The sequence below is a fragment of the Akebia trifoliata genome, chromosome 9 (genome assembly GCF_017979445.1).
Source record: "Akebia trifoliata isolate Shusen 1 chromosome 9, ASM1797944v1, whole genome shotgun sequence".
Taxonomy (NCBI): Eukaryota; Viridiplantae; Streptophyta; class Magnoliopsida; order Ranunculales; family Lardizabalaceae; genus Akebia; species Akebia trifoliata.
Window position 1 is genome coordinate 3,775,220 of NC_141383.1, and position 14,306 is coordinate 3,789,525.

A 14,306-nucleotide genomic window follows, 5' to 3' on the forward strand; every position below is an offset into this window, starting at 1 on the left:
GAGTTCCCCCAATAAGCCACCAATTCGTTTGCAACCTAGTCATCAATTTTCATGTTTGTATATGAATTGCTCGTAAATTTTACCAAGTATGCCTTACATACCGCTTTTGTTCTCCCAATCAAGTCTTATTTGTGCGCCGTGTGGTGCCCATGGCCTTATTGGTAATTCCTAGATGCTGGAAGCATTTGTCACCATGGACTTTAAATCACACAAATGGGTCTGTTTAGTGAAGCTCGTGATGAAAAGAAATGTTCGATCGTAAAAAGTAATAAAAAAAATCAAAAATAAAAAAGTCAACGTGAACACCATGATGAAAAAAAAAATGCTCGGTCGTGACAAGTGAAAAATAAAAAGTCAACAATCAGGCTTGTTTTTTTATGTATTGCTGTAAAGAAATCAACAATAGTTTTTTACAACTCAATTCCTAGGTTTGACAATTGCTTAGGTTCAGATTAAGATGAGCATAAAAAACAAAATATACAAAAAAATATTTCAGGCACAAATTCTGATATAATATGATCTAAAATATTGCAGCACCAATCTAAACCCAATATAATAGGTCCAAATTAAGGGACGGGCTTAGCCCAAGAATAATTGGGCTAAAAACTTTCAAGCCCTTGAAAATTGGATCAACTAGAGCTTCTCTTGGTATATATATGCACACACGTGTCCCATCGAGGCACGATGGGATTATCGAAAATGTAATTCATATAGCCCCACTAGTGGGAGTAAATTTTGTATAGTCATAACTCATGAATGGGCAAAAATATACGATAAATCATGAGTAGACACAAGATTCAACTTGAGATCCTTGTCGAATGTTTTGCGGAATTACTCAGAAAATAAAAGTTGGAGGAAGTGATACCTCAAGACGGGATATGATCATGTTCAAGATGTATTTATGATTACCCATTTTGAATATTCCATCTTCTTAGTTTGGTTGACAATCAAGATACATAACCGATGGTGTGAATCTTGGAAACAGATAATCTTGTGTCCCTAAGATTGTTGAAATTGTGGCGGAGATGCAATGAAAAGAAACTACCAAGTTAGGGTTTAATGAATGTACACTAATAACTAAGTGGAGGTTACATTACTTTAAGGACTTTCAAATTGATTTCAATTACTCTATTCAGAATCTAACTTAAGCATCAAAGACTCTTTGATAGGTTTTTTTTCAACTTTATTACATAAATACAAATAATTTCAATTGCATTCTCAAGATGAATTTAATCTCCTTTTTAAAGAAGTGATGTTTTGTATTTATACTTGGCCTTGATTACATAAATCCCCTTATGGTACAAATCATTTTTATTGCATACCACCCCCTCCAGGCATAGTCACAAAATTCTTCGAATTAGAGGTTAGCCGATTAAATTTACGAATTGAAGAACTAATCGATTATTTCTCGATTAATCAAGGAATATGACAACATTTGTACCCTTCACCTTCAATTTTTTAATTTTTTTCAAACATTCAAATATCAAGAAGAAGATAGGGTTTATAAAGAGCAAGGAGATGATGGGTTTTGGTAAGAAACTAAAAATTATATTTTGTATAATCTTTGACATTTTACAAATCTTTTCACAAAACTTTCTTGTTTTTATCAAAATTAACCAAAATGATTTGCTTATTGGAATCTTATTCTCAAATTGAATACAAGACACCTCTGCACAACGAAACGATGGGCCCATATAATATGGGCTTTTAGCCCAAAGGTTCATTTGACCATCAACTCCCACAATCACCACTCAAATAGGTATCCAAGTAAAATAGTTCCAAGTGTTGACAAGCTTTAATTTATATTTTTCTATACCCTAAGATGAATTTTTAAGAAGTGGTGTTTCATCTTTGTCTCTGTCTCTCTTACTTAGGTCTTAGGTTTTATCTTTGCTTGGTGTGATGGGTTCTCCCAATTATTATTGCTAAAGCAAAAGAGGTCAAAGATGACAACCCCAAAACAAGTTGACAAATTGGTAATTTTGTCGAACTCCTAGGGCAGCCTTATAAATTATAATTCTTATAAATAGCCCCACACGTTATTTGATTCGTAATATTCTCTCTCTCCTCTCTCTCTCTCAAATTTTGGATTGCTTAATTACAATAATACTAGAAGATCGCTAACCAAACAGCCTTAATAAACAACTCTTGTGGACCCAATAATTAGTGTAAACAAGTAGCACTTTGTGGGCGGATAAACAATCACACATATACAAATAGGACGACTTCAATAATATTTTAAACAGTCCAATCCACATAGACTTACTTATATATGATGCTCGCTCTTCATTTCCATTCATTCATTCATTCATTCATATAAAATTAATCAAAAACCCGCACGTGTGCTCAAAAGAACACTCACTACCTATACCCACCGCTTCTTGTTTTAATTAATATTTGAGCTCTTTGATCTCAGTCTTCTCATATAGACTTAATGGAAAATGATCAAAATGCCCTCTCTCATATTTAACCTCTTAATTCTTCCATCCTCTTGAATGTTAAATCTCCTTCAACATCGATATATTATAACAGGTTAAAAAAAAAAATACTCCAGTAAAAATGTTCCTTCAGTCACTGTCTTGAACTAAAATGGTAGATTATACACTCTCTTCAACTAATATGGTAAATATTAATTTATGCAACCCTTTGTCATTTTCACCCTTTTGTAGAAAACCCTTCATTCTTTGCCGCCATCCAAACTTCAATCCACGTCAATTTTCTAAAAAATATTCTTCAACCATATAGAATCTTCAACACAAATGAAGAAGAAAAATAAAAGTGCATTTTTCCCATCAAGGGATGGAATGTCATTAGTTTTAAAACCCAAAAGGGGCACATCTCAACTATTCACCAAACAACTAAGGGGGTTACATCTAAAATCATCCACCCATAATTTTTTCTTTTTAAAAATCAACTATAATATGTAAATTATTACCAAAAAAAAAAAAAGATCTCTACTTTTATTACCAAAATATGTAAAATGGAATTACACATTAACATTGAACCCACCCTCCTAAAGTTGAAAGAAAAAAAAAAAAAAAGTAGAAAATAAATTAAAATTAAAATTAAAAAAAGAAAAAAAGTAGACAGCACTTTCGAGTGGTGGTGGTGATGGTCTGTGGGTTTTCATAGTTCCCAGCTCAGCTAAAAGCACTCGAGCATGGTGGTTGTTGGTTTGTGGGGTTCCAATGTTGGGAGTGGGGAGGGTTGTGGATTCGATACATTAACTCGCTCATCCTCACTGAGTTGAATCAAGTGGACTCATCGACGAACCGAGTTGCCAAGCCGAGGTAGCAATAAGTGGACGAGTATGCCAACCAAGCATCAAACAACCTTCATTCTCTTCAACTCTATACCCATCTCCACCACCAAACAAAGCCAACAACATACTCGCTTGTTTAAACGCATTAGACCCGAGATGAACCGGAGCAAACCCAGCCGATTCCATCCTAACTCTCCATTGACTCAACGTTTCATGTCTCTCAACTCGTTCCAACCCTTCACAAGCCACAACATTACAGATCTGTCTACCTAAATAAACCTCAGACATCACCTGATCCTGATTACTAACCTGAGTTCCCCCATATCCTTCCAACGAGTCAAACAGAGTCGAGTAATAATGGAGCGATTCGTTAAATCGATCCAAGAATACAGACCCATTATGATTCGCTTCTTGTTCAACAATCGTAACGATTTCCGGGTTCATCGCTTTGATCGAAGACAAAACCTTTTCGATCGCACCTGGTCGAGCGAGTAATCGATGGAGTTCAAAAACCGAGTTAACAGCAACCGATTCAAACTCACTAGGTCGAATATCAAGTATCGAAGCATCTAAATCTGCTAAACTGTTGGCAACAAACCCTCTGTACTCAAATTCAACATGAATCGTTTCGGCTAATTGGGCTAATTTCCAACCAACTTGTTGCAACGCGTCAGTGTTATCTAGCTGCGGCGGACCAATTCCCGTCAATCGAAAAGCAGGGGGTCCACCTGGACGTAAAGCTAAAGCTTGCATCAAAGCTGGCCATTGCATCCCTTGTTTCATACTGAAATCGATTACATGAACACGAGATTTTCCTGCAAAAGCTTCCAGAATTGCTTGATTTGCTGTAAAATGTGCGAATTTCAAGTACGGACACGTTTCATAGAAGTGCATCTCGAGGATCTCGGAAAATGACGAATCTAGAGAATCTTGAGGGTACAATCGGTAAATTCGACGGGCTAGAGCTTCTGCGAAGTAAGTCGCCACCTTTCTCATCGCGCCGGCTTGATATATAGCGAGCTCGCTAATTTGCTTCACAAGCGCTTCTGCGAGTTTCAGATTCTCTTGTTGAACAGCTTCTCCACAAGCCATTAAAGTGTGAACCAGTCGGACGCCTGATTCTTGTGAGTCTACCAGTACAACTGGTCGAGTCGACGTGGACGTGGACGCCGACGCCGATGGCGATGGCGATTCGGTCAAAATAACTGATGTTGAAGATGAGGGTTTCATTCGTTTTATCTCTCTTTCTGGTTCGCAAATCGCTCCTCCTGGAATCGCTCTCAGATCGTAGTCGAAACTCGGTTGTTGTTCTTCAAAGATCCGATTTTGCTGAATCTGAATCGGTTGATTTTGTTGTTGTTTAGGGTTTCTGGAATTGGGGAAACCGATGTTGTTCATGGTGGAAGTTTCAGCTGGAGCAAGATTAAGAGGGTCTTCGATTGGGAAATCGAAATTAGGGTTTTGATTGAATTCAGAAAGCATGGATTGGATCCAAGTAGAAATATCAGAAGGGTTATAATGAACAGTATCGGTTGCGAGATTAGAGAGAGATCCATCTTCTTGAGCAGAACCCATCACCATCTCTAACTGTTCAAGCTTCTGAGCTACTTCAACCATATCTGAAGATCTCACCTTGTAACCCAAAACTGCTAAAAGTTCATCAACTCCAGCATCTTGTTGTGGGTTTTCTTCCCAAATCTTCGCCTTTCCTGAAGCCGCCATGGAAGCACCACTACTGCTTCCTTCTTGATGTTCTCTCTTCATTCTAGGGAGTTTTTTTTTTTTGATCGAAAAACAGAAAGATATAGAGAGAGATCTCTCAATGGGTGAAGAATCTGAGCATGTTGAGAGCCAATCTCTGGATTAGTTCTCAGAAATGGTAAGAATCACTCGTGATGGGCTCGCCATCCAACGAAACCATCCACAGTTTCTCTCTCTACTTTCTCTCGCTTGTTTCTCTTTCTTAGGGTTTGGGTTTCAAGCTCTGAAACAAAACTTTAAAGGGTGGAAGAGTTGTAAACCCACTCTTATATACGAGTAAAGTTTGAAGATGCCATGTTTCATTGTGGATTGTGTTCATCATCCACGATACATCACTTTTTCTATATACGTGACACGTGTATGATAGGTTGGATCTTCATGTGAAAGTTAGGAAATTGAAGGGTAAGATTGTAATAATACATGATATTTTGAGGGGGTGATTTAGACGTACTGCTTCGAATATTTTGACGTACTCTAATATTTTTAGATAGATAACATGTCCCTTGATTTATGTCTTCCCTAATAGACTAGTAGAAAATGACATTAATACCCTTATATTCGACCTTAAGATGAAGAAAGAACAAACTTTCTTTCTCCTTCCTAGATCCACTAATCTAAACCCTTAACCCCTTGATTGGATTGGTTCCAGATTTTTAACTCTTTTGAGGAATAGCTTTCTGTCGAAATAAGGTCCAAAGCAATCTGAGACTGCATTTAGAAAATGGGCTTTCAAACTCCTCATTCAAGTTAGAAACTTGTTTAAGAGAAAATCCAAATAGAAAGTTAGATTCAAACTACGAGAACAAGATTGAAAAGATACACATAATACACAAACAAAAAAAAAATATTTATAATAAAGAAATAAATTCAAGAATTTTCTACATAGGTTGAAGGTAAGATTGAAAATTGAAGATGAGATTGAATAAATTAAAAAGAAAATCTTATAGAAGTTGAAAATAAGTTGTTTGGGAGAGAAAAAAAATAGGGGTTTTCACCTTGGGATTAAAAATGAGGTCATTTAAGTCTTTTTTCTTGTGTTCACTAGAAAAGACCAAGGTCAAGGGGAGTATGTCATCACTTTGAAAAACATAAAGGGGCATATAAAATATTAATCAAAATACAGAGGGGTATATTAAAATAACCATATTTTATGGGTCCTACAAGAAGGAGACGAGATAACCCGCCGTCAACATCAGTTACGAAAGGCCGTCATTGAGCCACTGAAACAGTGAAACCTACGGAACATGGGAAAGTGGGGTCCATCCCATGGGAGAAGGATAAGACTTAAGAAGACGTTAAAGTTAACTAACGGAGTTAAAAAGAAAATAAACCACAGAGCTGAGAGGGGAGAAGCGCCTGCCTTTTATTAATGCCGTCCCCATCTGGGACGTGACGTCTGCACGATGCCTCCTTTCCAACATGAAACAGAGGCGACTCCACACTGACACCTCCCCTCTTATCATGGCCCCATCCCCATGTGATTCTGACACGTGGCATTATTCTACTATTCTTTGTGGGTCCCATCTCCATCTCCATCTCCACCTCCACCTCCACCTCCACCTCCTCCTCAAAACTGTTGTCAAAGCTTTTCCGATGAATGCCTTGGTTTTGAGCGCTTTCTCTCTGGCACCAAATTGTTGGCGGCTTCTCCCTTCCTTCCAATTTTTTTATTTTATTTTTTTATTTATTTAATTCTAAATTAATTTCAATTATTTATATTATAATAATATTTATTTAGTTATAATTTGATGTAAGAATCTGTAACCGTCTTGTGCCTGCATGTTGACAGGTTTCTCCACATCGTTGTGGTTGAATTATAGTTTTAAACTCGTGGGATACTGGGTTGACTCTGACGAGTTATGCAATTACATTGACCTTATCAAAATGTTTCAGTCAATTGGTCTGAATTTTTATATAAAATAATTAACTTTTATTCATTTTAAGTTTTTTATTCTTAAAAAAAAAAAAAAAAAAGTTTAGATTTTACAAGTGTGCACATTTGTAATCCATTTTATAATATATTCTTATTTTAATATAAATTAAATTAGATTTAACAATTTGACTCACCTAAGATAAGATGACTCCGACGAGTCAACTTTGTCTCGATGGAGACCAAGTCGTAAAACCATGATTAGGACTTCGGACCCAAATTTAAACAAATCGAGATTAATCACGATTTTATTGAATGAAATAGACTAGATTAAATTTCAAGTTGGCTTCGGATTAAAAATGTACAGATTTCAAAATACTTATCGTGTCTATTGACATTTTCGTATAACAGATTGGAAAATGCATCGAATCAGATTAGAAACTCCAATATTCATCCCAAAAAAAAAAAGAGTTTCTACTGAATTATATTATTAAGTTTAATATTTTTGAAAAAACAAAATATGCATATAACATTTAATTTTAAATTATTTAATAATATATTAAATATTTATTAGAGTTTTCCCAACAAACTGAGTTGACTCAAGATTAGTAACTTACAGTTAGCCGGCTAGCCGGCCTTCTTCATTGGTCGTAGTTTTACAAGATGAAGTACTGTGGTCCAGTATGACTAAAATGCCCCTATTATTTTTGTACTACATGTACTTCTTCAGTATTGCAAATGAGGGTATTATGGTCAAGCAAGATCAAAGATTCTTGACCCTATGAAAAGAAACTTTAAAGCATTGTATCAATTCTCTTTCGAAAAAATAAAAAATAAATAAAAAGTAAAGAAACTTTTATAAGAGATGTGAGGTTCAAAATAGTTTGTGGGCCCAACAATCACTCATTAAATCAGTACCGTACAGTTAGTGGACCACTAGTTCAGTGGGGTAGGGCAGAAGCAGTAGCTCTGTTGAACACTTTTAGCCACTCTATACATTATTACTGTCTTTTTTTTTTTTTTACCTTTTTTTTTCCTTCTTTTTTTACCAAAACAGGTGGTGGGGGGCGCTATTTTTGGAAGGTTAAGATGCTCTATTTGATAGAACTATTTCTACAAATATATTATCCTTGTCATAGTTGATAATTATTAGATTTTTTTTCTTCAAATTTTGAAAAAAAAATATATATATCACACTATGATCTTATTCAAAGATGTAAAGTAATTTATGTTTTTTTTTTTTTTGAATTAACTGATCTCAAATAATTAAAAATAAAAATTATGAAAAAAATAATTTTATTTCATTTTATCATAAATAAAAATACAAAAGAATATGATGAAAATAGATACCTAAACTTACTTTCAATGATAAACAGAGTGGAATGGAAGAATATGATTCACTCAGTCGATCTCAAATCTTTTGGATAAAACTTTGTCATTGTATCTCAAATGATGTTTTTTTTTTTTTTCTAAAAATAGATGAAAGTAATCTTAAAGAAAAGAAAGTATACATATTTTTAAAAATGTAAATCGATCCACAACCAATTTGGTAAATTTTTAGTTCAATCATCAGTTCAATTTTAATACATTAATCCCAAATGATTAATGTTGAAATCACATTTATTCAAAATATTTTAAAATGTAATTAGCTCAATCAGAATTCTAAAAAAATAAAATAAAAGAAAGAGAGAGACTTCTCGCTCTTTCCATCTAATAATAAAAGTACATAACAAATTCAATGTTGAAATCAAACTAATCAAGAACTAATCTTGAATAGGATCACATCTAAACTTAACCCTAAAAATTCAATAGTTCCAAACAGACCCTTATTAGGTAGAGATAGTGGTATATATTTAGACAGATGTATACATTAATTATAAGAATTCGACACAATACGTAATTCTATTGGAGGGAATAGTATCCGATGAAGATGACATATAATATTATTTATAATTTTAATTATAGCTATATGTGATTTTTAGTGTGATTGGATATATTATATAGAGACTATTTATTTAATAATTTAATTTAATTTAAATTATTTGTAAAAAAATGTATAAAAATCAGAAGGTCAAAATCATTCCTCGACTCAATTATGCATGATGTGAGTATTCCTCTATTTCTCTTAGATACAATCTTTAAATTTTCAATTACGTTCGAACTGGATGAGTACGATCACATTGGAGTCCTCTTATTATATATTAAAAAAAATATATTAAAATAATTAAAGGAATCAATCACCAATCTCGATCAATTATATATCATTCAATTTTTTATCGTATAATATAGAATTTAAAATTCTTAGATTCTTTTATTAGTGTTGCTTAAGTATTCGTGCCGGCAATAAATGAAATATAAACCAAGTACATAAGACCAAATTAAATAATTAATTAAATTAATAATCTATGCTTCTCTTGAAAAATACTCCATATTATATATTATTTTCAAATGAACCCAATTTCCTAAATATAAATTATCAATTAAAAGTATAAAACAAGAATTTTCTTCTTGGAGGGTTCCATCGACATGGTTTATAAATGTGAAATTGAATATAAAAGGAGTCCACGTAAAAAGTGGTGGTAGTTTTGTAGTTGTGATCCATTTATCTTTATCTGCCTTTTAAGGTAAGTTGGTCTCTGGGCTATGATGAGAGAGAGAGAGAGATTGATTTTTGTGGGTCTGGTCCCTTTTTATATCCTTTTTAAGACAAGTTAGCCTCTTTGGTTAAAAGCCAGCTTGAGAGAGGGAGAGAGAGTTAAATTAACACTATTTTAAAATGACAGGTCACAATTTAGTTCAGGTGTTAATAGCAGTGGTTTTAGTTAATGAGTCGTGATAATCTGACTTACCCACATGGCATACTCAATCGACACCCCTGACTTGACATGTTCGAGAATCATACAGACTACTCGAGATACACTTTTTTATGGGGAAGTACAAGTGTGTATCCCGAGACATTGAGATTTACGATTCCGAACATATCATGTCAAAGGTGTCGATTGAGTATGCCATGTAGGTAAGTCCAACTATCAAGATTTTTAATTAATAATAGTTTAAGATAAAAAAAAACTATTTAAAATTAAGGTAGATGGGTAAGTAGGTTGAATAAAACGGTAATTTTTCCTAACTAATAATTTTTGTCATTAAATATCAAAATTGTAAAAATTATAAGAAATTTTCATAATAATTACTGGAGCCATGCTAAACTGACTCAAAAAAATAAATACTCAAATACGCTCAACTGACGTGGAATGTGTACAAAACCATATATATTTTTCCTTCTATCTCTTGAGAAAAAAAAATCTATGGTTTTGTACATTCCTCTTCAGTTGAGTGTATTTGAGTATTTTTTACAAAGTCAATTAAGTATTGTTCTATTTATAATTTTTGTAAAGATCCAATCTAGAATTTTCTAAAAGCCAACTTATTAGCTGAAAGCTATGTCATTTAAAATTTTGTAAAAAAAAAATAGTTTTTAAATAAAATATTAGAGACCATTGAAAATGTAGGATGAATTGAAATAAAGTAGTTTGGTATATGTAAAGGGTCTAGATAAGGATGAAATAGAATATCTTGAAAGAGAACATAGTGATCACTAATCACAAGAGTGGATGGTAAACAAGTAAAATTATAAAATTACCCTTTATAATATAGTTCCTTATATGGTTTTATAATATAATTAGAGTTCACTCATGTCGTAGTTAAGGTAAAAACAAAAAATAATAAATTTGGAAGGGTATTATTAAAAAAATCGAAGTTAAAACAATAAAAGAGAAAAAATAATAAAGTTGGAAAGGTGTTATTTAGAAATGAGAAGATGATGAAAGATAATAAAATGGATTAAAGAAAGTAAAAAAATAAATATAATAGAATATGAGAGATATTATTGAAAAAAATGATGAGAGAATAAGAAATTAAAACAATAAAATTGAAAGGATGAAAAGAAAAAATAATAAAGTGATTAGGATGATTACCACAAAACTGTAGTGGGATGAGACTTTTATCCATCCACAAAGTGTGGCCTAGAGTTATGTTTTATTATATAAATTCCTTATATGACTCAAGAAATGAATGTGCTTTTTAAGATCAGTTTAAAATTAGAAGAAAAGAAATACATAATTTAGAGTTAAAAATAGGATAATGTTGAAGTGACCTCAGTCTGGAACCTCATATTGCAGTTCTTAGCGTGAAAGTATATGGGAACCATAGATAGTTTCATTGAGATACGAGTGAAAAGCATTTATGGCTCTTATCCCCTTTTACGTCAAGAATTGCCATATGAGATTTCAACTTGAGGTCAGTCCAACAGGATTCTTAAAAATATCATCATCTACAAAAGGAGAATAAATGGCTTAGTAGCACCTTACTCTAAAGTTCTTCTTACCAACTGAGTCATCTTAAAAGACCAGAGTCTTCACTTTTTGAGAAAAAATTTCATTTTGAGTTATCTTATTTTGGATGATTAGTAAAGTCGATTTAAAACTATTTATTCATCTCTATTTTTATATTTAAATAATTAGATTTTTTATATTATGAGGTGGATTCATCAATTCTCATTCACATAACCTTACTTTTATATAAATGACAAATAATTAAAAATAATATAAAATTTTAATTTTATATAAAATATATATAACTCATTTTTTTTTCTTATAAGCAAGTGAAATTAGTAGTGAGTAATTAGTTGATGAAGACGGAACTCAAGTCGTGGTTTCAACCTTGACAAACTTTAACCAACTCTACAAGTTGGTATCTTTAAATATAGAACTTAGTTGACTAGATCCAATTTTCATAATCTAGGATGAGTCAATGCGATACAAGAGTCACATTATCTATTTTTCTTGATTGTTTCTGATTCTTGATAATTTGCTCAAGTATTCAAATGATTTTATTTTATTAGAAAATGAAATTGAAAAAAAGCAAGTTATTATTGGCACCCCAATTTTTTTTACTTATTACACTTTAAATTCTTAAACTATTTCACCCTCCAATTAAATATTAAAACACACTCTTCAAACATTATAAAGATTTGATTCAAATTATAATCTCAACATTATAACACTCGTTCAAATAATTTTAGTAGTAATTTACAATAATGATTAAGTTCATATAAAATCTTAAACCCAAAAAATAGAATTCTAACAGAAAAAAATAAAAAATCGAATTTCTTTTGACAACCCAAATTTTACTTATTCTCAATCATTTACCTAGTTTCTTTGTTGGGTGAATCTCTATTTCATACGTTGAATATGATGAAGTTTCGAGTCAAGTACACTGTTCATTTTAATTCCAAAAACATGTTTTTCCGGTGATTTTGTCACTTTTATAATCAATGAATTCACGGATAAAATACCAATGATTTTTTTCATATCAACGATCTCGCTGGTAATTTATCAATGAATTCATTGATTATAAAAGTGCCGAATTCAATGAAAAATATTTTTTGGAATTAAAATGAACATATACATAAATTAGAATTTTGTGTAATAAGTAAAAATTGGAGTGCCTATAAAAAGCTATCTGAAAAATTCAATCTAACAACTCGTCCATAAGGTTTTTTAAAAAATAAAAAATAAAATAAAAAAGTAAGCCACGTGGCACTTTGATGGTGATGGTGGTGGATAGGACTCTATTCCGCCAATGCAGGAAACCTTGTTATTTCAGATATTTAATTCATGTGGTCACACAAACGCAAATCGAGATAGTAAACTGTCCCCATTTTAGGGAGAGAGGAGAAGAAGAAGAAGAGAAGTGGCTCGTGATTATCTTGGGAAAGGATATTCTTTCCTTTCTTTATTTTTTGGGTTCTTTAAGAAAAGATTCTTTGCTTTAGCCTTCTCTCTCCTCCAATAAATTCCAGCTGTTATTTTTGTTTTGGTCCACAAGATAATTTTTGTAGATTTATCACCAAGTAATTTAAATCAAAAGTAAATGACAAAATTACCCTTTTCTTTTGGATTCACTCCAAGAGTTCAATTAAAAGTTAGAGGGTATAATGGTCTTTTTAAATTCCAAGTCTTATATTATCTAAAATTGAATTTTTATAAGAAACCAAATTATGAAATTAAATATGAAGTCTTGGATTCTTGGATGTTGACCATATGGTTCAAAGTTTTGTGATGTTTTAGAATGTTTTGGTAAAATATTTTAGTTTCAACTGATATAAAAATAAAATATTGATTCCATTTCTCGAAATGTTTTGATTGAACCATTTCAATTTTTCTTCTGATCGAAATACTGCATTGAAATAACATTTTGAACCTTGATATTGTTAGTCATTCCATTATTGTGATGCCCACATCCTTTTTTGCCCCTTCTATAAATAATGCTTTGATTTGGGTTTATACTCGATTGAGAAAAGTTATTCAAGCTTTAAAAGAATTGATTATGGGAGAGAGATTGATCGAGAAAGAAATAAAAGGTTGGTTCGAAACCATCCTTTCTTTTGTTCTAGAACCATTTTTTCTTTTTTTTGTGTGATTTTTTGTTCTCTTTATTACTTAGTATTTTCACAAATTGGTATTAAAGCTAGGGCTTAAAATGGGTTGGATTTTATCTGAATCCGAGTTATCCAAATCCAATTTTAGTAGATTTGATTTCTTCAAGCATATCCGAATTAAAATATGGGTCGGATTTGGGTTGATGTCCCTTGACCCGAGTCGAATACGGAGCCATCCCTATATCCGAATGATATATTATTTTGTATGTTGTATGTTATATTTTTATATTTTTTAGTCTATCATTCATCAACAAAGCTTTTTTTTCAAAAGGAAAGAGGTCTTGAGTTCAAATCATATTTAAGCCATATTTTTTAATAAATTACTTTGTAATAGTTTGAAATTATCTAACTCGAATCAATTAATTCGGTTGGATCAGATCTGGATATAGGTTTAATGAAAGTAAAAAAAAAAAAAAAAAATCAGATATGATTTGAACTAGTTAGATCTAGATTTGGACCCAAATTAAAAATCTGGATATAGATATGGGTAGACACATATCCAACCCGAACTTGACCTGTTTTAAGCCCTAATCAAAGCCAACAAATTTATTTGGGATCAAAAGATTCGATGGGAATGACAATTTCAATATTCGACAAAGAAGAGTGGAGGATATCTTAGTTCAACAAGGCCTGACTAAGATGTTGAAAGGGAAGTCTGGTAAATCAAAGAATATGACAGATGATTGTGAGGTGGTTCCTACGATTAGAGAAGATATGTCGAGGTCCTTTTGTCGAGTTGACTAGGCAATCGGCTCGGGATAGTTACACATATGCATTGGCCATGTGATTGAGTCGGAGTGGACTATAATGATTCAATAATGTGTAGTTGATGATTTAAAAAGGCCAATGGTTGTTTGAGGTGTTAACAGATGGGTGTTGAGTTGGGTTGATTCAAGTTTGAGGTGAAGTTGTAT

The 14,306-nt window shown here is 32.3% G+C and overlaps 1 protein-coding gene across 1 annotated transcript; it reads right to left on the reverse strand.

Moving 5' to 3' along the window:
• Window positions 1-2,913: 2,913 nt before the first annotated feature.
• LOC147394116 (DELLA protein GAI-like) lies at window positions 2,914-5,251 on the reverse strand. Its single transcript, XM_086453782.1, has one exon. The coding sequence runs from the start codon at window positions 5,024-5,026 to the stop codon at window positions 3,239-3,241; it is 1,788 nt and encodes a 595-aa protein (XP_086309908.1). The 5' UTR covers window positions 5,027-5,251; the 3' UTR covers window positions 2,914-3,238.
• Window positions 5,252-14,306: the final 9,055 nt, after the last annotated feature.

Excerpts from the sequence above, each read along its gene's own strand:
- LOC147394116 (XM_086453782.1), bottom strand. The coding sequence starts at position 5,026 with ATGAAGAGAGAACATCAAGAAGGAAGCAGTAGTGGTGCTTCCATGGCG.